Source organism: Ranitomeya variabilis, chromosome 1 (assembly GCF_051348905.1).
Source record: "Ranitomeya variabilis isolate aRanVar5 chromosome 1, aRanVar5.hap1, whole genome shotgun sequence".
Lineage (NCBI taxonomy): Eukaryota > Metazoa > Chordata > Amphibia > Anura > Dendrobatidae > Ranitomeya > Ranitomeya variabilis.
The window spans coordinates 647,769,246-647,793,795 of record NC_135232.1 but is presented as its reverse complement, the minus strand read 5'-3'; the positions used below and the strand labels follow the sequence as shown (position 1 = coordinate 647,793,795).

Below are 24,550 nucleotides of genomic sequence, written 5' to 3'. Positions count from 1 at the left end.
AAGCTCGCTGCCTCGGGGTAGTCCTTGACACTGATCTCTTCTTCAAACCACATATCCAAGCCCTTTCCACTTCCTGCCGACTTCAACTCAAAAATATTTCCTGGATCGGTACATTCCTAAACCAAGAATCTGCAAAAACTCTAGTTCATGCCCTCATAATCTCCCACCTTGACTACTGCAACCTCCTGCTCTGTGTCCTCCCCTATAACACTCTTGCACCCCTCCAATCTATTCTAAACTCTGCTGTTCGACTAATCCACCTGTCCCCCCGCTAGTCCTCAGCCTCTCCCCTCTGTCAATCCCTGCACTGGTGTCATGATCCATTCCAGGGTTTAATCCTGTCTGCCATTTTTCTGGGCAGATCATGTCAAGAGTTAACTTTGCTCTGCCTCATTCTGGGTTCAGGTTGGTTTGCTATTTAGCTCCTATGCATCCTGCTGGCAGTGTCACCTATAGTTCTGCCTTCGGCGTGTGAACCGGACTCTGGTAGCCCTTGATTAGTCCTGCTGTGATCCCTGACTTGCCCCATGTCTGTTGACTCCCTCTGTCTGCCCTTTTCCCAGCGTCTCCCTATTTGTCAGTTTGATTCTCTGGTTTCTGACTTGGCTTGTATTCGGACTTGCTTCTGCCTTCTGACTTTGTCTTATCCGCTCCTGACCGTTGCTGAACCTCCTGGCTTGTTCCAGACCACATGTACTTCTTATCCCTTTAGTACTTCTGCCTCTGTTTATTGACTCGGCTTGTCTGACCACTCTCTCGCCACTTGGTGGCACCTGTGCTACTGCTCTGTGGTGCTTCTCTGTCTACGCAGTTTCACTTCCCTCTCAAGCTCCCTCTGGTGGAGGTTGCGCTATACTGCACCTCAGCAGCATTACAACTGGCTCCCCATTACCTAACGACTCCAGTTCAAAACCGTAACCATGACATACAAAGCCATCCGCAATCTGTGTCCTCCATACATCTGTGACCTCGTCTCCCGGCACTTACGTACATGCAACCTCTGATCCTCACAAGATCTCATTCTATACTCCCATCTTATCTCCTCTTCCCACAATCGCATACAAAATTTCTCCAGCGCATCCCCCATAGTCTGGAACTCTCTACTCCAACATATCAGAGTCTCGTCTACCGTGGAAACCTTCAAAAAGAACCTGAAGACCTACCTCTTCCGACAAGCCTACTTCTTTCGACAAGCCTACAACCTGCAGTAACCACAGATAGACCAAATCGCTGCATGACCAGCTCTACCCTCGCCTACTGTATTCTCACTCATTCCTTGTAGATTGTGAGCCTTCACGGGCAGGGTCCCCTCTCCTCATGTACCAGTCATGACTTGTATTGATTAAGATTATTGTACTTGTTTTTTATGTATACCCCTCCTCACATGCAAAGCACCATGGAATAAATGCCGCTATAATAATAAATAATAATATGTATACAGCTCTGGCAAAAATTAAGAGACCACTGCAAAATGTTCAGTTTGTCCGATTTTTATCATTATAGGTATATTTTTAAGTAAAATGTAAATTGTTCATTTATTCTATAAACTTCTGACAATATGTCTCCGAATTTCCAAGCAATAAATTTTGTATTTTTCTCTGTATTTTTCTCTGAAAAGGAGAAATGGTCAAAATAAAAAATAAAAAAAAGAAAACAGGGCTTTCAAACCTCAAATAATGCAAAGAAAACAAGTTCATAATCATTTAGAAACAACAATACTAATGTTTTAACTCAGGAAGAGTTCAGAAATCAATATTTTGTGGAATAACCATGATTTTTAATCACAGCTTTCATGCGTCTTGGCATGCTTTCCACCAGTCTTTCACACTGCTTCTGGCGCAAAAATTTAAGCAGTTCTTCTTTGTTTGATGGCTTGTGACTATCCATCATCCTCTTGATTACATTACAGAGGTTTTCAGTGGGGTTCAGGTCTTGAGATTGGGCTGCCCATGACAGAGTTTTGATGTGTATAACAACGTAAATGAGTAATTGGAAATGTTACTAAAAAGTTCTCTGTTTTCAGTTGCACTTTTTTAATAGCGGTTCTTATACAAAATCCAAACAAAACTTTTCCTACCCAGTCAACCCATTCATTAAAAACACTAACACACCCTGTCTCACTTTGGAGATCTCAGTTGGGCATCTATAGGGTAATAATGACCACAGTCGGGCTATTGGGCAAGCTTGGCTTGGCTGGCAGCTGTCTCCATCAATTCTACCATATAGATGCCTGTTTGGTCAAGTGATTTGTTTTGTGGGAACAGGGAAAAGTAATTGATTATCAAAATGTAATGCGGTATCTTAGGTACAATCATATATACTGTACTATCAAAACTAGATGAGACATATGGGTTTTGGATGCAAAATCTTTTTCTTGAACCATCAAATTCTTGTAAAGTTAGGAGACTATGGCAGCATGAATAATAGACACTCTGTGCTACTGTATTATTGTCTATCAGCAATGCTTTATAGGAAGTTTTTTCTTGTACATTCTCAATCCGTAAGGTATAATATAGGCATGCTTTTCCACCTGATCTGACATTATGCATACTCCAGGCCACATTCCATCTAGACATGCGTAGCCTCACTCAATTCACTTGTATTGAGTGATGCAGCACATGTCTAGTTGGAATGTGGCGGAAGTATACATTGTGTATAATTGAAGTCACAAAACCGCTTGACCTCACCTCCAGTAACGGAGAATCCACACATCACGTGCATAGAGTGATTGCAGACTTATGTGAAAAATCTGGACAACCCCTCTAAGGGTAAACATTATATGGTATTATGAGTGCATTAGCCTGGTAAAACCTCTGAACATCAGAATAAAATAAAATAATATAATTCTAAATAAAATACTACTAGACCGATAAGCCAATCAAAAGTGTACTTGGAAAATCGTGCATTTTGGGACAGTTGATTATTTTCAGGGTTTATTTTTCAAATTTTTAAATTCAAAGTTGTATTTTAGTCTAAAACATAATATTCTGCTGGTAGCAAGTTATTAAAGACATGAAAAAACCTAAATATATGCATGTAACAAAACTCTGATGCCTTTAAATAGTTCATGCTGCATTTCTTAAGATCAGTGGTTTTCCGCAGAGAATTCATTGCAGCACTCATTACATAGTAGGACAGGAATTATGCTGTCTGTGAAGTAAAATAATGCACATGTGAGTCAGCCATGGGAGAACTGCAGAAGCTGCAGTTTGCTATGCGAATTAGGATGTTCAGCAATTATTTATTACCTATAGACACTTTTTTGAAACTTAAAGGAAAATTGCAAAAAAAATGCAGTTCTTATGTGACTGCGTCTTTTATGAAATCAAGTATGTGATCTGCTTACTGAAGACCTATTTACCTCTGTGACAAATACCTAAAGTATCTACTGGAGTCTATAAGGAAGAAATCCATGAATGCAAGTACTGAAAAAATTCTAGTGTCTTGTAATGAATATAGGAACCTTGCTGTGTTAGTTAGCTGTTCATACATTTGCTTATGAGACTATAAATTATGTTGCGGGGTCTTGAAGAATCTTCATTTCTTGCATTAGATATATTCAAGGCACTATCTCCTAGCTCTGAAGGTTGGCTGCAAATTCTTTAGTAGGGAAGCCCAAATGTTAGCAAATGTATTGCCCCCTATTTTGAAACCAAGCCATACAAACAAAAAAAATTGGTTATCTCATATGTGTTCTATAATCATGGTGGATCCAGGTCTTCATCTTGGAAATATGGTCTCTAATTTAGTGGATTGAATAGAGCTTAATTTGTCAGACCAAACCTCTTTTTGACGGTTGCATTAAGATATTTGTCTTAAGCTAATAAAGATTAGACTTATGTTGGTTGAACCCGCTGATATCGATGGATTTAGTGACTGATTGTCAGGAGAGATGTTGATCAAACATGTCCAATTTCAGAATTTTTCCCCTAATATGGGTCAATTAGCATCTGTCTCTTGGGTTTTTTGCCTTCCAACATGTTAGGATATAGTTTGAATTGGATGGATTTATGTATACTTTCAACCTTAAAAACTATAACCCCTTTAAGTTTTATTAATAAAGTATTACTTTAATCGAGATATCAGGGAGATATAAACACTGTCTAAAAGACAAAGGTCTGAATTCATCAAAGCTTTCCTGCCCAATAAGTAGCGTAAAAACTTTGAAAAGTCAAAAAACTAAGGAACAACTCAGAGTTGCAGCAAAATTTAGTGACTTTCGGTGTTTTAACGCCAGTTTCTCCCAGCTATGCCAAAGAGGGTGGAGCTGGGGATGTGGCTAGCTGATAATGGGGTAAGCTCCATTCCTGATTCACCCCTAGAGCCACTATAAATCTGACATATCCCTCCAAAACATCCGTGAGCAAGAGCACAAGACTTTCCAAGTCTAGCACAGACGCTAAAGGTGACCCAAACAGCGTGGACCATTTCCTGGGCTCAAACTCTCTAACCCAACTCTGGAACACAAGGTCTAAAATGGCACCGGTTGAGCAGCCAGACATGTCACTTGGAAGACATATACAAGCGTGAACTTCAGACGCTCAAATCAGACTTCACTACCAGGGTGGAGGAGGTTGAGAAAACACATTTATTTATGCTCTACAAGAACTACAAACACACCTAGAAGTCAGTCATCCTCTACCACTCTACGAAGCTGAAGGACATCGCCTCTGGAATCGAGGATCTCGAGAATCGCAACAGATTGAATAAAATCCATATTTGTGGATTATCTGAGGCCATCAAAAAAGTTAAAGAATCCATCATGGCCGCTGCAAAGCAGAAAGGGATTATTGACTTCCATGGTTCTCAAATATCGCTTTTGCGGGACCTCACAAGGCACATGCTACAGCTGAGGAGGGCATTGAGGCCTATATTGTCCTTACTGAAGGAGAAAGACGCTTTGCAAATGGGGGTTCCCCTTTCAACTAATTGCATCAAAAGACGGAAAGTTAGCGATATTCCGTAAATTGAAAGACCTCACCAACTTCTTGGGGACTTTCAAATTCTGTAATGACCTACAACACCTTATCTCGCAATCGCACCTCCTAGATGGCAAGATGCCTCATGTCCGAAGAAAGAGAAGCATGCCAGTGTACCAGCTAAAGACACTTGAAGAGTCTTCATATTTGGCATCTTTTAGTTCTGCTTTCTTGACCTTAACTACATAGGCCATAAAATCTGTGTATATTTAGTCCTATACTGTTACTTATATTGTTGCTAATCATATATTACACTACCTAGCCCCTACAATGGTGATCCCCTATTGCATGATACATTTTAACTTCTTATCTTCCTACTCACTGTTTTTTGTTTTGTTTTGTTTTTTAATATCAGCATCTGGTTTCATCCGGAAAATAATTTGAGGATTTTTTTTTGTTATTTTCTCTCTTTTTTTGTTGGGTGGGGAGAAAAAAGAGAGGAGAAGAAAAAAAAATCCTCTCCATCTCTTCTACACCTTGGAGTACTGTGTTAGGGTACCGTCACACAGTGCCATTTTCATCGCTACGACGGCACGATTCGTGACGTTGCAGCGTCGTATGATTATCGCTCCAGCGTCGTAGACTGCGGTCACACGTTGCAATACACGGCGCTGGAGTGATAATTTCATGACGTATTTGCGAGGTAGAAGCCGTTGGTTACTGTGCGCACATCGTATACAACCTGGGTCACACGATGCAATCATGCCGCCACAGCGGGACACTAGACGACGAAAGAAAGTTTCAAACGATCTGCTGCGACGTACGATTCTCAGCGGGGATCCGGATCGCAGTAGCGTGTCAGACACAACGATATCGTAACGATATCGCTAGAACGTCACGAATCGTGCCGTCATAGCGATGAAAATGGCACTGTGTGACGGTACCCTTATTGTTGCGTTTAGAGTTCAAGGTGGACAGCAGGATTTTCCTTCCTGGTATTGGCTTCCTCTCTTCCACCTGGTGCCGGCGTTAATCACCATTTAATTACAAACATATGGCTTACGGGGTGTTAAACCACTACCTCTCTCTTTCCTGCTTAACCTTCTACTCCTTGTCTTCTCCACTTCTCGCCTAGAATGGTTTAACAGTCTCAACGTCCTTATAACGCTGATCCAAAACCAATATGGGTTAACTTACATTTTGCTAGTTTAATGTAAAGGGGCTCAACCTACCGGAAAAAAAGAGGGCAAATTGCTTACTCCAATCATAAACAACGAGTTTTAGTTCTAATCCAAGAGACCCATTTTCAATCTAATAAGTCCACAAAAAAAGAGCACAACAATGATCCGCACCGCTGCAGCACCTGTATCCGCACACCTGTTTCAGGTATCCAAACCACTGTTAGGCATCACTGCCTGGGCTCATGGGTGCTAACCCAATGAAAAAATATCACAAGTGTCCATGCATAAGGAAGGAAATGAGGGTGGCATTCACCGTCCCATAAAATCAACTTTATTACAGAAATTTAAAACATCCAGGACAGGAGAGTCACAAGTGGAGCTGAAAGGACGACGATCGTTCCGCGCAAATGCACTTCTACAGGTCTTCAAAGACTCGTAGAAGCACATTTGCATGAAACGATCATCGTCCCTTCAGCTCCACATGTGACTCTCCTGTCCTGGATGTTTTAAATTGCCATAATAAAGTGGATTTTATGGGATGGTGAGTGCCACCCTCATTTCCTCCATTTTCAATCTAACTCAGTTCCTGATCGTGTCTCTAAATATTATCCGACCTGGTTCCACAGTACAAACTCTGATGCCAAATCTAAAGGGGTGTCTGCCACAAATCCTTTTTTCCTGTAGTTCTAACTTCTCAAATTGATAAATTAGGCAGATATGTCTTTCTACAATTATCCTGGGCCTCTCATAGTTTTGTGATTGCTAACTGTTACATTGAGTCACTTCTCACGGCCAAGCTGTGTGTCAGGATAGTCATGTAGTCAAGGAGTCCAAGGTCAGAAGCCAGAGGGGTATGTCATAAACAGAAGGAAGAGACAAAGGCATAGTCAGGTAATGTTTCGAGGTCAGAATCCCAGGAGGATAAACAGAATGCAAGGCACAGACAGACAATCCACACGTCAAAACAACGCATCCGGAGGCATCCGCATACATTCGCATGGCCTGCGTACCCAATGTTAAAGATAGGTATGCAGGACGCATGCTTACGTACGCGGAGCTGAATGGAAGAGATGCGGCGGTGGGCTTAACGGAGGAACTACGCAGCCCTGCGCAGATCTGCCCAACGCAAATGTGAAACCAGCCTTTTTGGGTGGCAATTTCATTTTCCCTATTAACCCATGAAATTATGTATCTACAGGTAAGTCCATTCATTCTGTCTCATCGATGCAAGGAATCAAAAGACAATTATGCAGAATGAGGTTGTGTGGAAGATTCTTCATCCAGCGACATTGGACTGTATGTTTTAGGCTCTAATGTGAGGCCCAGCTACACATGACATCTAAATCAAAACTTTCTCCAAGACACGCTTTGCTTCAAAGAACTCAAGCAATCTATACAGAATTTTATATCTGACAGTGAAGGTGACCCCACCTCCTACTTAATCAAGTGGGAGGTACTTAAGGGTATACTTTAGGGTATCCTGCGGGGTATCCTTATCTCAAATGGCAGATGCCTTAGGCCATGTGCACACGTTCAGGATTTTTCGAGTTTTTTTCGTGTTTTTTCGCTATAAAAACGTGATAAAAACGCGAAAAAAACCACTTACATATGCCTCCTATTATTTACAGGGTATTCCGCATTTTTTGTGCAAATGTTGCGATTTTTTCCGCGAAAAAATCACATCGTGGAAAAAAAAGCAACATGTTCATTAAAAATGCGGAATTGCGGGGATTCCGCACACCTAGGAGTGCATTGATCTGCTTACTTCCCGCACGGGGCTGTGCACACCATGCTGGAAGTAAGCAGATTATGTGCGGTTGGTACCCAGGGTGGAGGAGAGGAGACTCTCCTCCACGGACTGGGCACCATATAATTGGTAAAAAAAAAAGAATTAAAATAAAAAATAGTCCTATACTCACCCTCTGATGGCCCCCGAAGTGTTCCCGCCTCTCCGGTGCATGCTCTCTCTTCCGTTCCTATAGATGGTGTGGTTCAGGACCTGTGATGACGTCACTGTCTTGTGATTGGTCGCGTGACCACTCATGTGACTCACGCGACCAATCACAAGCCACGACATCATCACAGGTCCTGAACCACACCGGCATCTATAGGAACGGACGCAGCTGAGGAGATCGTCTGGGTGAGTATAACCATTTTTTATTTTTTTTTATTACTTTTAAACATTCTATCTTTTACTATAGATGCTGCATAAGCAGCATCTATAGTAACAAGTTGGTCACACTTGTCAAACAGTATGTTTGATAAGTGTGACCAACTTGTCAGTCAGTTTTCCAAGCGATGCTACAGATCGCTTGGAAAACTTTAGCATTCTGCAAGCTAATTACGCTTGCAGAATGCTAAAAAAAACGCGAAAAAAAACGGGAAAAAAACGCAAAAAAAAATGCGGATTTCTTGCAGAAAATTTCCGGTTTTCTTCAGGAAATTTCTGCAAGAAATCCGGACGTGTGCACATACCCTTAAGAAGTAACAATCTGCAAAGATAATTTCACTCTCTTCTCAAATCACTCTATTAGAGCACCAACATCAGTGTCATCCCTCACCCTCTATCTATGCTAAACTCTCTACCACCTGACATATACTCCTGGCCATTCTTGATTAAAAAAAATCTCAATGTACAATAGAACACGTTAAAAGTCACTTTTACCCTTTAATTAGCAGAAGTGGCAAATTACTATAAAATACTCTGCATGCACGCACTTTAACCACTTCCCACCCCAAAGTTCTTATGTCACACATTACAGTTCTCCCTAAACCTGAGAAGGATCCCTCACTCTATAGCAGCTACAGTGGGGAAAAAAAAAAGTTTTAGTCAGCCACCAATTGTGCAAGTTCTCCCACTCAAAAAGATGAGAGAGTCCTGTAATTGACATCATAGGCAGACCACAACTATGAGAGTCAAAATGAGAAAACAAATCCAGAAAATCACCGTGTCTGATTTGTCAAGATTTATTTTGCAAATTATGGTGGAAAATAAGCATTTGGTCACCTAAAAACATGCAAGATTTCTGGCTCTCACAAACCTGTAACTTCTTCTTTAAGAGGCTCCTCTGTCCTCCACTCATTACCTGTAGTAATGGCACCTGTTTGAACTTGTTATCACTCCAAACTCAACTATGGTGAAGACCAAAGAGCTGTCGAAGGACACCAGAAACAAAATTGTAGCCCTGCACCAGGCTGGGAAGACTGAATCTGCAATAGGCAAGCAGCTTAGTGTGATGAAATCAACTGTGGAAGCAATAATAAGAAAATGGAAAACATGCAAGACCACTGATAATCTCCCTCGATCTAGGGCTCCACACAAGATCTCACCCCGTGGGGTCAAAATGATCACAAGAACAGTGAGCCAAAATCCCAGAACCACATTTGGGGACCTAGTGAATGACCTGCATAGAGCTGGGACCACAGAAACAAAGGCTACCATCAGTAACACACTACGCCACCAGAGACTCAGATCCTGCAGTGCCAGACGTGTCCCCCTGCTTAATCCGGTACATGTCCAGGCCCATCTAAAGTTTGCTAGAGAGCATTTGGATTATCCAGAAGAGTATTGGGAGAATGTCATATGGTCTAATGAGAACTGTTTGGTAGAAACAAAACTCGTCGTGTTTGGAGGAGACAGAATGCTGAGTGGCATCCAAAGAACACCATACCTACTGTGAAGCATGGGGGTGGCAACATCATGCTTTGGGGCTGTTTCTCTGCAAAGGGACCAGGACGACTGATCCATGTACATGAAAGAATGAATGGGGCCATGTATCGTGAGGTTTTGAGTGCAAACCTCCTTCCATCAGCAAGGGCATTGAAGATGAAACATGGATGGGTCTTTCAGCATGATAATGATCCCAAGCACACCACCAGGGCAACGAAGGAGTGGCTTCGTAAGAAGCATATGAAGGTCCTGGAGTGGCCTAGCCAGTCTCCAGATCTCAACCCCATAGAAAACCTTTGGAGGGAGTTGAAAGTCCATGTTGCCCAGGGACAGGCCCAAAACATCACTGCTCTAGAGGAGATCTGCATGGAGGAATGGGCCAATATGCCACCAACAGTGTGTGCCAACCTTGTGAAGACTTGCAGAAAACGTTTGACCTCTGTCATTGCCAACAAAGGATATATAACAAAATATTGAGATGAACTTTTTTTAATGACCGAATACTTATTTTCCACCATAATTTCCAAAATAAATATTGCCAAATTAAACAAGGTGATTTCTGGATTTGTTTTCTCATTTTGATTCTCATAGTTGTGGTCTACCTATGATGTCAATTACAGGCCTCTGTCATCTTTTTAAGTGGAAGAACTTGCACAATTGGTGGCTGACTAAATACTTTTTCTCCCCACTGTATCTCCCGATATATCTAATTTGCGCAGATATAAAGTTATATGCAAAGCAAATTTCTAATAGACTGCAGTCCCTCTTGCCCTAGATGGTAAACCAAGACCAGGTACGGAATGTACCTGGCTGTGAAGCCACAGATAACACTATTCAGACTTTCTCTCTCATAGATGGAACCAGGCGATCTGGCTGTGGTGACACAAGGGTCACTGGGTGCTTTCTTCTGCTGGTCTAGCTGTCTTTTGAAAAATCTCGCTGAACACCTGTACTCCTTCCCCGTGGGCAGGACACTACGCAGACAACACTGAGAGAGGGTACCACACTCCAGTAAGAATTTATTGGGCCACTAAAAGTTATAAGCATATATTACATTTCCAGCAAAGACACAAAATGGTGCAAATGACAGCATCTCATCCTTCCGCTGGCTCGCTGGGGATTAGAACTCTCACATCTTTGGGGCATCTAGGGACAACTACCCCAACCAGCAGCACCCTGCTTTTGGTGGCCCCACAGATAGGAGGTAGCGGCAGGCTTAGGAAGAGGTATGTGGATAGGTGACCTGATTGTCCCAACCTGAGTTATCTATCCAAACGACCTTGTTGGCTCAGTGTTGGGCAGTGAAGCAGATCTGTGTTCCACCAGTTGGAACCATGGTCCTTGGGCTGATGTCCTGTAGAATCGCACCGGTGACAGGAGCAGGGACATTTTATAACCCTCATCATTTACTGAGCAAAGCAAAACAATCGGGTGTAATGGGAGTAATTGGATGGGATGGCTCTCCCAGATTTCCTTCATTAAAGCTGTGCTTCCCTAGGCACTTGCATCTTCGATCTATTTCATCATACTATGACGAAGAAATGGGTTGAAGTAGAAACTTTTCACTCTAAATATAACCCCCTTGCTTCAATATGGACAGCAAACAATACTAATGCAAACTTTAATACCCTCCCATTCCTCAATAAAAATCTATCAATTTTTCTTAAAAGACACAATCAACTATTATTTATCTTTTCTCTTCTCATGGCCTTCTGACTCCCCTTTATTATAATCCCTCCCTCATTCCCACCTGGCCTCTATAGACTAACCTTTCTGAATAACCCAAAGACCAACGTAGAATATGACATGGTCTCCTGCCCAACCAATGTATAGTCCCTTACATACTGTTTTCCAAATTCTAATGTTCCCCTAGACTCATGGTTTTATAAAATCTATGTCCGCACAAGCCAACATTTTTAGGCCCCTGATCCCCTTTGAAGGTTTCTGCCTATTAAAGGATCCTCCACACCACACCATCTCGCTGCTGTATGGGATTTTTCAGGACTACAAAACTTCTAATATCCACTCCATCTTTGCAAAATGGTACAAAGAGCTAGGACGATTCCTTTCATTAGAGAAATGTTCCAAAATACTTCTCCTCACGCATAAATCCTCATTCTGTTCATTGTCACAGGAGAGGAACTACAAAATCCTAACTAGGTGGTATAGATGCCCCTTGGCTATCCAAATAATATTTCCCTCAGCCTCAGAAACGTGTTGGGAGTTGTCTCAATGAGACGGGTTCTTATTCCCACATATGGTGGTCATACACCAATATAAGACATTTTTGGGAGTCAGTGTTTTAACTGTTCAATAAAATCTCTATAACTAAAATAGAGTTATTTATGGCCTTAGCACTTCTATCTTTTAGTGATAATATAGCTACTGGCTTTAAAAAGGGGCTGCTTAAACACTTCCTGTCGGCAGCTAGGAGACTCATCCCTAGACATTGGAAACAAAAGGAACCCCCTACTTGTGCAGAATTTGTGACTAAGCTAAATAACACCCTTGGAATGCAGGAACTAGCTGCTCAAGTCTCAGGTACAGTGGACAAAGTTTTAGGCACTTGGGCACCTTGGATCATGATCAGAGAGTCACAGGAATTAACAACTTGGTTGACTCCTACACAAAGTCTTCTGCCTCCATATCATCTTACACTTTCATTTCCAGACTGGTATCCATCTAGGTGTGAATCTCTTCTCCCCCTCTCCTTCTTTCGCAATCCCATATACTTCCCTTAGTCCCCTCCTGTCCTAATCCTTCATTAGATTTTCCCAAAATCTGACCTTCCTCCCCTTTCCCCCTTTGCCCAATTCGTCTAATTTCTTCTTTCTTCCCCTCTCTTTTTATATTTGGTCAGAACACAAAGTTCAATAAGATTGTTTGAGATAGTTGTTGTTGTCTATAATATACAGTAACTGGAGATGTATCCTTCTGTCCAAAGCCTCCGGCGCATGCTCAGGAGTCAGCGCATACCAGGACGTTGGTTGGAGCAGCAGGATCTTCACCGGGAGAGAGAGACAGACTCTCCACCTGGGCGTAGAATGGGTCCAATAGCTAGTGAATGTACAATGTGAACTCCAACTACATTGTATAACTGTTTTTATTATTGCAGTTCAACTTTTTCACTTCACTTTCCTATTATGATTTACACTCTTAAACTAAATACAACTTTAATTTACCCTAAAGAAGGTGGGGCTGGGGCCGGACGGTAGCGCAGCGGGATGGCAGCACAGAGAGACCACAGCTCATCTAATTTATGTCACCACAGCTCATTTAATTCATAACCTGCTGTGCCATGCCCAATACCAGAAATCTCACTCTAGTCTCTTACTGAAGTGAGATTTCTGGCATGGGAGGCGCATGCCACTCTTTACGCACTCCGGATTCATGAAGAGGCGTACACCTCTTCAGGAATTAGGAGTGTCTGTCTCCACCACGCCTAATCATCATGATCGGTGAGCAAATCACTGGTATTGATAAAACGGGGACAATGTCTTTGTTGTCCATAGCAGCTTTTATTTCATATTCAGTTTATTTTTTAGATTTTTTTTTATATAAACCCGTCCCATATAATTGCCCCGTTGTCTCGTGTAAGATGTATAAAAACGTGCATAGTGTTAGAAAAATGCAAAAAAAATAAAATGTGGAGAATGAAGGATGGAAAACAATCGAACAGGTTAACAATAATTAAGGATAACACACTGTCTGCGTAATTGGATTTACTTCAGCTGATTATAACTTCCCACCTGATTCATGAGATTCAATAGAAAATGCGTCATAATTCCTCAATGAGACATTCAATATAACAAAATAACACTTTTTTTTTTTCAATGTAACACTTCAGGCAAGATTGATACTTTTATGTACGATCTGGATTCTGACGGCTTGGACAGGTACTAGTGTGGCCAGGTCCTTAGATCCTTTATGGTCATAAGTTATGACATTATGTTATGTTATGATGTCAAGCTTTGATCACGATCTACATTATCATGCGTTGCATCTATACTCTCGGTGAAAGAGTAAGGTGGGCATCTACAGTATATTAAGTAATGGCCCTTTCTGATGGTAAGCCGTCAATGATGGTCAGCCGTCAAGCTGCTTATAGTCATGGCTGAAAGTGTTGGCACCCTTGAAATTAGTCCAGAAAATGATGTATGTCTCCTATTATTGTAATTACACATGTTTTGTTATACACGTTTAATTCCTTTGTATGTATTGGAACAACATAAAAAAAAACTAAGAAAAAAAGGCAAACTGGACATCATTTCATGCAAAACCCCAAAGATTTCTCCACAGGTGTTCAATGGGATTTAGATCCGGACTTATTGGTGGCCATTTCAGAACTCTCCAGCGCTTTGTTCCCATCCATTTCTGGGTGCTTCTTGAAGTATGTTTTGGGTCATTGTCTAGGGAAAAACCCATGACCTAGGAGGCAAACCCAGCTTTCTGACACTGGGCACTACATTGCAACCCAAACTCCTTTGGTAATCTTCAGATTTTGTGATGCCTTGCACCCAGTCAAGACACCCAGTGCCAGAGGCAGCAAAATAACCTCAAACCATCTTTAGACCTCTACCATATTTGACTGTAGTTACTGTGTTCTTTTATTTGAATGCCTCATTCCAATTTTGGTAAACAGTAGAATGATGTGCTTCATAAAAAAGCACTACTTTGGTCTCATGTCCACAAAAAGCTTTCTCAGAAGGACTTTGGCTTACTCACGTACATTTTTGCAAACTGCAGTCTAACTTTTTTATGTCTCTGTGTCAGCAGTGGGATCCTCCTGGGTCTCCTGCCACAGCATTTCATTTAATTCAAATGTCAGCAGATAGTTCACGTTGATACTGATGCATCCTGAGCCTGCAAGAGAGCTTGAATTTCTTTGGAAATTGATTGCGGCTGCTTTTCCACCATCTGGACTATCCTGTGTTGCAACCTTTCATCAATTTTTCTCTGCCGTCTACTTCTAGAGAGATTAGCTACAGTGCCATGGGTTGTAAACTCCTTGATTTTGTTGCACACAGTGGACAAAGTAATATCAAAATCTCTGGAGATGGACTTGTGACATTGTGATTATTGCTATTTTTCAACAATTTTGGTTCTCAAGTCTTCAGACAGTTCTCTTCTCCTCTCTCTGTTCTCCATACTTAATGTGGCACACACAGACACACAATGCAAAGACTGAGTCAACTTCTCCCCTTTTTATGTGATTTTCATATTGCCCATAACTGTTACTTGCCAGAGGTGAGTTTGAACGCGCATCACATACTTGAAACAAAGTTGTTTACCCACAGTTTTGCCAACAATTTTGTCCTGCCCATTTATGTGGTTTTGTGTGAAATTATGTCCAATTTACCTTTTTTGTGTTGTTCAAATACACACACAATTTCAAGGGTGCCAACACTGTCGGCCATTACTGTATATGATCAAGAGTAGATTTATTTATGACTCAATCTCTTGGATGATTGAAATGACTTAGTTGAAGAATACATTTTCCCTTGGTGAACACCACCAGAATTTCACAGATGAGGCTACAAAATGGAAAAATAGAAACCTGGTTTACAGTAGAGTAACAAATTTAATGATGAAAGCTCATTCTTAGCAAGAGACATTGATTATCGGAACAGAACCACGTCTCTCAAATGAAGTAATGGGATTACATTGCCTCTTGGCTGCACGCTTTAGGGTTTCTTAATTTTATTAGACCGATGCTTTAGACTGATGTAATTGCTATTGATGTCAAAATCATCCACATGACATGAGTATTTGGAGATCATCTCGGATCTCATTTGACGCTCAGAGGTGCAACAACTATTTCACAGTTAACTTTGTGCTCTGAAGATATATATATAGTTCAGCTCAGAAGTATTTATGTAGCTACAGAATTTAGTCTTAGCACACCAGTGGATCATATCTATCAAGATGTGATAGAAGTGTGGACACTCAGCAATAATTCAAGTGGTATCATAAACCTATGCACTGAATGGGTATTCCAGTAAGAATAAGACACGGGAAAAAGTGCTAGATCCTTGGGAGGTCCCATTGGTTGGACAGCGATTGACTATCTCAGGCAGTCAGTCCCATAGGGCAGTGCACATACTTTACTTCTGGCGTTCAGTGATGGTCTCAGTGGTGGTCCCCCCACCGATCCTTTATAAGGAAAGTCAAGTACCATGATTAGTGCGCTGTACGACAGCATGTTGATGATGACTTTAAGCATAACTGTTCAGGAATTACCAATTTCCATATTCCTTCTGTTTTTACAAGCTGAAAACTAATTCTACAAACTAACCATCAATATTATCACGCAAGCATTTTTAATACTACAATGAAGCATGCCCCATTTTTTCATGCTGGAGTTTTTAAGACTTGCCTCTATCAGACATGGAAGGCATGGGAAGAGTCAGCAGGTCTCCAATAGAAGTCTACAGGGAGAACCAGCACAAGGGTAAGATGGAGCGCTCAACCACCTAAGGCGTTAGGAGAGGCACACAATTTAATTAACATAGTTATATAAAGAGGGCAAACATCAGGTGGCAGATTATGTGTATATACATACTGTATATACAGAGCAAATAAAAGAGCAGTAGGTATATGGAGAACTGAAGACGCTAATAAAGAAAAGTGGTTGTGTGGCCGTCCAGACCTAAAGGGGATGATGGGACTTGATGCAAATGAGTATGTCATGGAATTGGAAGACTAGAGTTTGTGGGAACTCATTTTGGCAAATACACTGCTCAAAAAAATAAAGGGAACACTTAAACAACAAAATATAACTCCAAGTAAATCAAACTTCTGTGAAATCAAACTGTCCACTTAGGAAGCAACACTGTTTGACAATCAATTTCACATGCTGTTGTGCAAATGGAATAGACAACAGATGGAAATTATTGGCAATTATCAAGACACACTCAATAAAGGAGTGGTTCTGCAGGTGGGGACAGATGAAAACAAGTTCACACTGAGCATATGTGACAGACGTGACAGAGTCTGGAAACGCCATGGAGAGCGATCTGCTGCCTGCAACATCCTTCAGCATGACCAGTCAGAGGTAGCCTGACTGCCATTAGGTACCGAGATGAGATCCTCAGACCCCTTGTGAGACCATATGCTGGTGAAGTTGGCCCTGGGTTCCTCTTAATGCAGGACAATGCCAGACCTCATGTGGCTGGAGTGTGTCAGCAGTTCCTGCAAGATGAAGGCATTGACGCTAAGGACTGGCCCCCCCGTTCCCCAGACCTGAATCCAATTGAACAAATCTGGCGCATCATGTCTCGCACCATCCACCAATGTCACATTGCACCACACACTGTCAAGGAGTTGGCGGATGCTTTAGTCCGGGTCTGGGAGGAGATCCTTCAGGAGACCATCTGCTGCCTCATCAGGAGCATGCCCAGGCTTTGTAGGGAGGTCATACAGGCACGTGGAGGCCACACACACTACTGAGCATCATTTCCTTGTATTGAGGCATTTCCACTGAAGTTGGATCAGCTTGTAACTTCATTTTCCACTTTGATTTTGAGCATCATTCCAACTCCAGACCTCCGTGGCATATTAGTTGTGATTTACGTTGATAATTTTTAAGTTTTATTGTTCTCAACACATTCCACTATGTAATGAATAAAGATTTACCACTAGAATATTTCATTCAGTGATATCTAGGATGTGGGATTTTAGTGTTCCCTTGATTTTTTTGAGCAGTGTAGATAACCGCTATCATGCTGGACTTCAGGGAATGATTGTAGGGCTGATATTCTGTAACCACTGTCTTAGGGATCAGTGGATCTGGCCTATCCGCTATCTGTGGGCACCACATTATGGCTCCATATAAATCACAGGCTTTACAGATTGTAAGGTTTAAGGGTAATTTTGTGCCATTCCCATCACATGAAATTATTACATCTAAATGATGCAGCTGTATAAAACCTTAGAAAGATTTTAACTTTTGCATTATGGCCAACATTTTTTAAACTAAGATAAATGTTTGGGCAGAATAAAATAGCCAATATGCCTGACAGCTGGAAGTATGGGTATCCATGACCCGGCAAGCGGAGCCATATCTTATTTAAAAAAAAACATCTTTTTGAAATGGGACAAGGTAGAGTCTTGTGGTCTACAAACCAATGCCAAGCCTGGGTTAAATTAGCACACGACTTTGGCATTAATAGCTTAGTGTTACCATAAACTTGCGTGCTCTTTTGCCCCCGCATATAAGCATCATGTACAGAAATCACTGCACTTACACGTCTAGGCTGCTATAAGTAATGCACATAACCGTAGTCATGTTTCTTTTATCTACAGAGATGTTGGCATCTTTTTTTTGCTCTTATTAAACAAGTTATTTTGTAAAAGTGCCAGCAGGAAGTGCGGCCATACTAGATGTCACTTATGAATTAGCCTCATAACAAGTTTAGTATTGATTTAACCTCACATAACTTTGGCCTGACCAAATCAGCTTCCATTCTGCGTTGAAAATGGGATAACTATAACATTGTTAGTGTTGTCAGAGTATAGCACAGTTGCAAAGGCAGACATACCATTGGTGCAACCTGCACAATCGTAATGGGGCCCAAGAGGTAAGGTGGCCTCTACCACCTCAAAAGCAAGTGGAATTGTGCATTATGATGAGCTACTGGACTGCAAAGAGCCAATATGTATATATTTTTTTGTTCAGGGGCCTTCTTTTACCTGTGACCACTCCTGCATAGTTGTCTGCCTTGGAGGATGATTGGAGAACTGAATTGAAGTTAAAAGTGGTATCAAAACTATTTTATTAAAGTGGTTGTTTCACCTAAAAAACCTTCTCTATCAAAAACAGGAAAAAATTATTTAACTGCTTAAGCAAAAGTAGTATTATATAAAGTACCAGTCAAATGTTTTTTACACTCCTGTTCCTCAAATGGTTTTCCTTGTTCTTATCGGAATGCGAACATTGTGGATTCAGACTTAAGGTAGCAAAACCACTAAGAAACACATGTGGAAACAAGGAGTAAAGAAATGCAAGAACCATACCTGAATATATGTTATTAAAGCTTCAAAGTACCCCTATTTTACTATGATGACAGCTTTACACCCCTTGGCATTCTCTCACGCAGTTTCATCAGGTTTAACTTCGAATGGCTTACAATGAACAGTTATGCCTCATCAAGAGTTAGTCTGTGAAATCACCGGCCTTCAGACTATTTAGTGTGTTTTGCAGAGAAAGTGTTGGAACACAGTTTCATACAGATATGAGCCCTAATCCACAACTGTACTTGCGCTATATAAAATGCATAGATTAGACACCAATGTAATATGATTACCTGTAAAATAGGAGTAAGCTGTAAGCTTTATGGGATTTGGTACTAAATGAATGCGGATAGAGATGTCTCGATCTGAACTGGAGTCTAAAAAATATAGAAGGGGGGGGAGGGGGGGTAGTAGAACTTAAAACTCTGGGTAAATAAAAAGCTGCTAAGAGGTAAACTCTTGTATATAAATGGACATATCAAAGCAAATACTCTGATGGACAGGTAAATGCTGAGAATAAAGAACGTTTCCCCTAATTGAAAAAATATATATATATATCCACGTGCAATGGGACAATCTGGTGGCTAGACAAACAAACTAAAATACAAAACTGTAAAAGTTTGCTACCTGTTTCCAGGTACAAGTGTAGCTTGATCCAAAAAGTACCCTGATGAAGGAATCCGTTGTTATTCCGAAACGCGTTGGTTGTTTTTTGGCTTCTACAGTGTTCCGTACTGCTCACAGGGGCACCACGTGACCCACAAACGCTACGCAGGTCCTGCCAGCTGCAGTGAAATTAAGCATTGCGCACCGATCTCCTTACTTCCTACCGCTCGAGCGCCTGTCACCGGCCGGGTCAGTGCGCTCAGGACGCATACACCAGTCTTCAACCAAGGAAGCGAAGATAAGTATATGAAAGCCTTCTTTTTATTAACAGCAAGGTTGTTTTTAACACTTTTTGGATCAAGCTACACTTGTACCTGGAAACAGGTGCCTAACTTTTAGGCTGCTGTCACACTAGCAGTATTATACATCAGTATTTGTAAGCCAAAACCAGGTGTTGGTGATAAATGCAGAAGTGGTGCATATGTTTCTGTTATACTTTTCCTGTAATTGTTCCACTCCTGGTTTTGGCTTACAAATACTGATGTAAAATACTGACCAAATACTGCTAGTGTGACAGCAGCCTTACAGTTTTGTATTTTAGTTTGTATGTCTAGCCACCAGATTGTCCCATTGCACGTGGATATATATATATTTTTTTTTTTTTCAATTAGGGGAAACGTTCCTTATTCTCAGCATTTACCTGTCCATCACAGTATCTGCTCCCTCCTTTTTTGATATGTCCATTTATATACAAGAGTATACCTCTTAGCAGGTTTTTATTTACCCGGAGTTTTAAGTTCTACTAACTACCCCCCTCCCCCTCCCTTTCTATATTTTTTAAACTCCAGTTCAGATCGATACATCTCTATCCACATTCATTTAGCACCAAATCCCATAAAGCTTACTCCTATTTTACAGGTAATCACATTACATTGGTGTCTAATCTATGCATTTTATATAGCGCAAGTACAGTGTTTTTCCTTCTTGTAGTATAAGTATTTCCCTATGTGGTTTAGGGCTATACTTGCAGCTGATTTTGTGCATCCACAATAGCGCCGCTACATATTAAATATATTCTAATCCACAACTGTTTTAAGCCAAGAACCACTCAACCAAGTAAAGAGAAATGACTTTATTTTAGGACATGAAGGCCAGTAAATCTGGAAAATTGCTAGTACCTTGAAGGTATACTCAAGTGCAATCATGAAAACCATCAATCCTTATGATCAAACTGGCTCTCATTAGGAACATCGTAGCAAAGGAAGACCAATAATTATCTCTGCTGCAGAGGATAAGTTCATCAGAGTTACCAGCTTCAGAAAGCGCAGCAACTCAAATAACATAAATGAGGCACAAATCGAAGTAGCAGACACTTTCCAAACATCAATTCTTTAGAGGAGACTGTGAGAAGCAGTGCTTTATTGTAAAATTACTGCAAAGAAGCCACTACCAAGGACCACAAACAAAAAGAGACTTTTGTGGGCCAAGCAACATAAGGACTGGTCTTTAGATCAGTGGAAATGTGTACTGTCGTCTGATGAGTGAAAATTTGAGATTTTGTTATTAAATGCCATATCTTGGTGAGATGCTAAAAAAGTTAGTAGATGGTTTCTACATGTGTGGTGCTCACAGTTAAGCATAGTGGGAGAGATAAGATGGTGTGCTGGTGCTTTACTGGTGACATTGTTAATGATGTATTCCACATCCATGGCACACTGCATTCTGCAGTGACATGCCATCCCATCTGGTTTTCACTTAGGGCATCATCTGTGTTGCAACAGGACAACAACAGGCTACGTAGAGGCTATGTGACCAAGAATGAAAGGGATAATTGTTGTCTCAGATGACATAGCCTCCACAAGCGCTCAATCTCAACCCAACTGAGATGGTTTAGGGTAACTTGGACCACAGAGTGAAGGTAAAGCAGTCAACAAGTGACAGCACCTCTATGAGCTTCTTTAAGACTGTTGGAAGCCATTCCAGGTAACACTCTTATGAGACTGCTTAACACATTGACCGCCAATGTCATTATTGCCCCCAATCTGCTGAAGACATTACTGAGACGCAAATGGAAAGTCCCTAGGATGCTAATATTGTTCATATAATACTGTATAATTTTAATTAATTGGGGAACGTGTATATCAGTAGGCAGCAATGAAAGAATAAACTCAGCTACTGATATATCAGTGGGCAGCGGCCAATGTGTTAAGAGAATGCCAATGGTGTAAGGTGTATAAAGATGTTATCAGAGTAAAAAAAATGGGGTACTTTAGGAATCTAAGGTTTAACACATATTCTGGTCTGGTTCTTTACACTTTGTTTCTACATATCTTCCTTTGTGGTTTTGCTTATTTCAGTCTGAATTACCAATTGCTACAGACTACTGTGACTTTACTACCTGCGACGCCACTTCGAAATAATCATGACATCTCAGGACCTCCTAATCTGGTGCCGTGGATGCCTTCAGATAGTATGAAGTTTTCAGTGCTCTGTTCCACCTGCTACATAGTATCAACATATCCAATGGACCAAAGTACTGAGAATTGTTTTGATCAACTGTACTGTACACCACAATATTGGAGATGCACTCTGTAGGGCATTATATTCCATTTCCACCTATATACATACTTGGTGTAAAAGCAATAAGATGGTTGGAAATGAAAAAATGCTTGTTAGTTATAAAATGGTTTGGTAGTGCAGCCACAAAGTTATGTCCATGGTCATGTCCATAAAACAAGAATATGTACAGGCCTCCCAGCTGAACCCTCTGAACGTTGACTTTCTCCAAATTTCACAGATAATAGCCTTATTTGGAACTGACTTTAGAGCCAACCACTTTCCACAAGGGTCTACTCTTATGGGTTTATTCACAACATATGCCTATTAGACCACATTCATAACATTTCCTTCATATGGAAAGATGAAATTTACAATTAAAATTTTACTCATACATTCTGTATGGATGGCGAGTGGGCCTCAGTCCCAATCTTTTCCTTTGGTGGATCCATAGAACCCTCCAGTCTAACACTGCATATGTTCTCACTAATTTATGACAATACCCATTACCACAACTTCCACGGCCGTATTTAGTGCTTAATTGGCTCACAATTGATGACCAGACACGTGCTATTCTTTATATACAGTTGGCAACTCCCTCGGTATCAGTCACAAGCCCATCTGTGCTTGGCATAAGCACCAATAGACTTCTCTATTTAACCCACTTATGACAGCAGTGACTCCAAAATTATATTATTAGTGCATATATCTTGCAAACAGTTACTTACAGAAGATGAGATGGGCGAGGTCTAAAACAATCTAAAGATAATATAATTTTTTTTTCATAATATAATCATATAATACAATGGGCGCAAAGGACATATATAAATTTGGATGTATTTGTTGGGAAAAAAAAGCTGTCGATTGCATATAAAACTTTATAGTTGACCCTCACAGATGCCGCATTTGACCTCATAGGAGCAGACACCCCTAGCTAGCCAGAAATAGGCAAGCCACAAAACAATCTTTTTGGTAAATTAAGACAACATTGCCTAAAACAAATCTGATCTGTAGGTATAAATTATAGATTAATAGCGGTTGGCACAAGTGAACTTAATAGCTGCCATGATTTATAGGACCGATGAATGATTGCCACCCATAGTGTTTTATTTCTGTAGACCACAATCAATCATTACAATTTATTTCATAACCTAATTCATCAGTAAAAAAGCCAAGAGATGTTTTACAAACTAGGGAAAATTCTCACTGACATCAACTGAAAAAACAAAGCAAAACTACAAATAACTGTAATGAATGGACCCGCATATATATTTCAGGAAACCTAGGGATTTTGAATCAGCAGGCAAACAAGCAAGCGAGAAGGGTGCTGCTCTCCAAGAAAGAGCTGCAGCATTTCAGCTTTCCACCTATAGAGAGGTTGAATATTTAACACTTTGATGACACGGGTGGCATACAGGACTTACCATATCATAAACATTTAGTATCACCGGTTCGTTTGCCATCGTGATGCCGATCGTTTTTTTCTGGTTTTCCCAGGATTGTAAATTCCTTCTGGTCAATACTGCAATGGGTTACAGAAGAAAAAGGATGTTTTCATTCTAGGTCCTCCAAACAAACCATTCGGAGGTTTTTTTTCGCCAAAGTTATGCAGATATCAGGTTTTGATCTCATGCTGTACCCCTGGGGTGTAACTGGACGCGTCCGCCAAGTCAGGCGTAAACCTCAACTTCTACGTTCTGCAATTCATTTCCCAAAAGAACATAGTTCAGTGCAAAAGAATACTGCAGAATTTGCTGCAATGATATATGCCAATGACCTTTCCGGTGCTTAAGGTTAGCTCGGCATTGGAAACCATGCTGCTTCTCGCTGCATTCTCCAAGGTACTCGGCATCAGTTGTAGAGGTTATCTCTTCCGTCTGGCTGCTACCAGAACACAGATTGCAGGGAGGTTGCGTCTTGTATAAGGCAAGTATAGCATTCAATCAGATAGGCTTCTCTGGGATTCGTATCCAGTGTTTATCACTGCTCGTGGGAATACTGACAGACCGGAGAACCGTTGGTGCTGATGCTGCTTCCTGGGTAATCAGGGAAATACCTAACTCATGGCTTAGGATGTAAGAAGCTGGCGGGGAAAGGGTTTGAGAAATTCATGCAGCTTCTGAGCAGGAGAAGCAGTGTGACCCTGGTGCTGCTATAGTGCAGAAGGCGTAGTAGACATAAAAAAATATAGGGACAGGATGACTTCATCTACATAGAAGGAGGAGTCCTGGCCATCTGCCTAATAGATGTGAATGGAAGCTGCAGGGAGGCAAGTTACATCATACAGCATCCCCAGGCCTCCAGAGATGGAGGAGGTACCATGAATAGTGCATGTGAGCCATTCATGAGTTCCCTCCTTATTAACTTCCAGCACATGGAATTCCCTAATGAGATTCCCACAGTGAGAAGGATTCTTGCTAGTCTGGGATAGGAGACGAAGATTAACTGCTTCTCTGCCAGAGAATGAGAAAGTACCATTACATCGTGGCTTAATCTAATAAACAAATTGGAATGGGACGAGAAGAATGTGATGCAGAGAAAAATATTTAGAATTGAGAGTCCTCAATGGTTGATACCTTTTAATGGCTAACTGAAAAGATGGTAAC

The 24,550-nt window shown here is 41.1% G+C and overlaps 1 protein-coding gene across 1 annotated transcript in view; it reads right to left on the bottom strand.

Moving 5' to 3' along the window:
- Positions 1–24,252, bottom strand: part of LOC143815245 (deubiquitinase DESI2-like) — a 118,224-nt gene extending 93,972 nt beyond the window's left edge. The window contains exon 1 of the mRNA XM_077294331.1: positions 23,369–24,252. Within this exon, the coding sequence (XP_077150446.1) occupies positions 23,369–23,407 (39 nt within the window). The 5' untranslated portion in view covers positions 23,408–24,252. The remainder of the gene's footprint in view (positions 1–23,368) is intronic.
- Between the last annotated feature and the right edge of the window lie 298 nt (positions 24,253–24,550).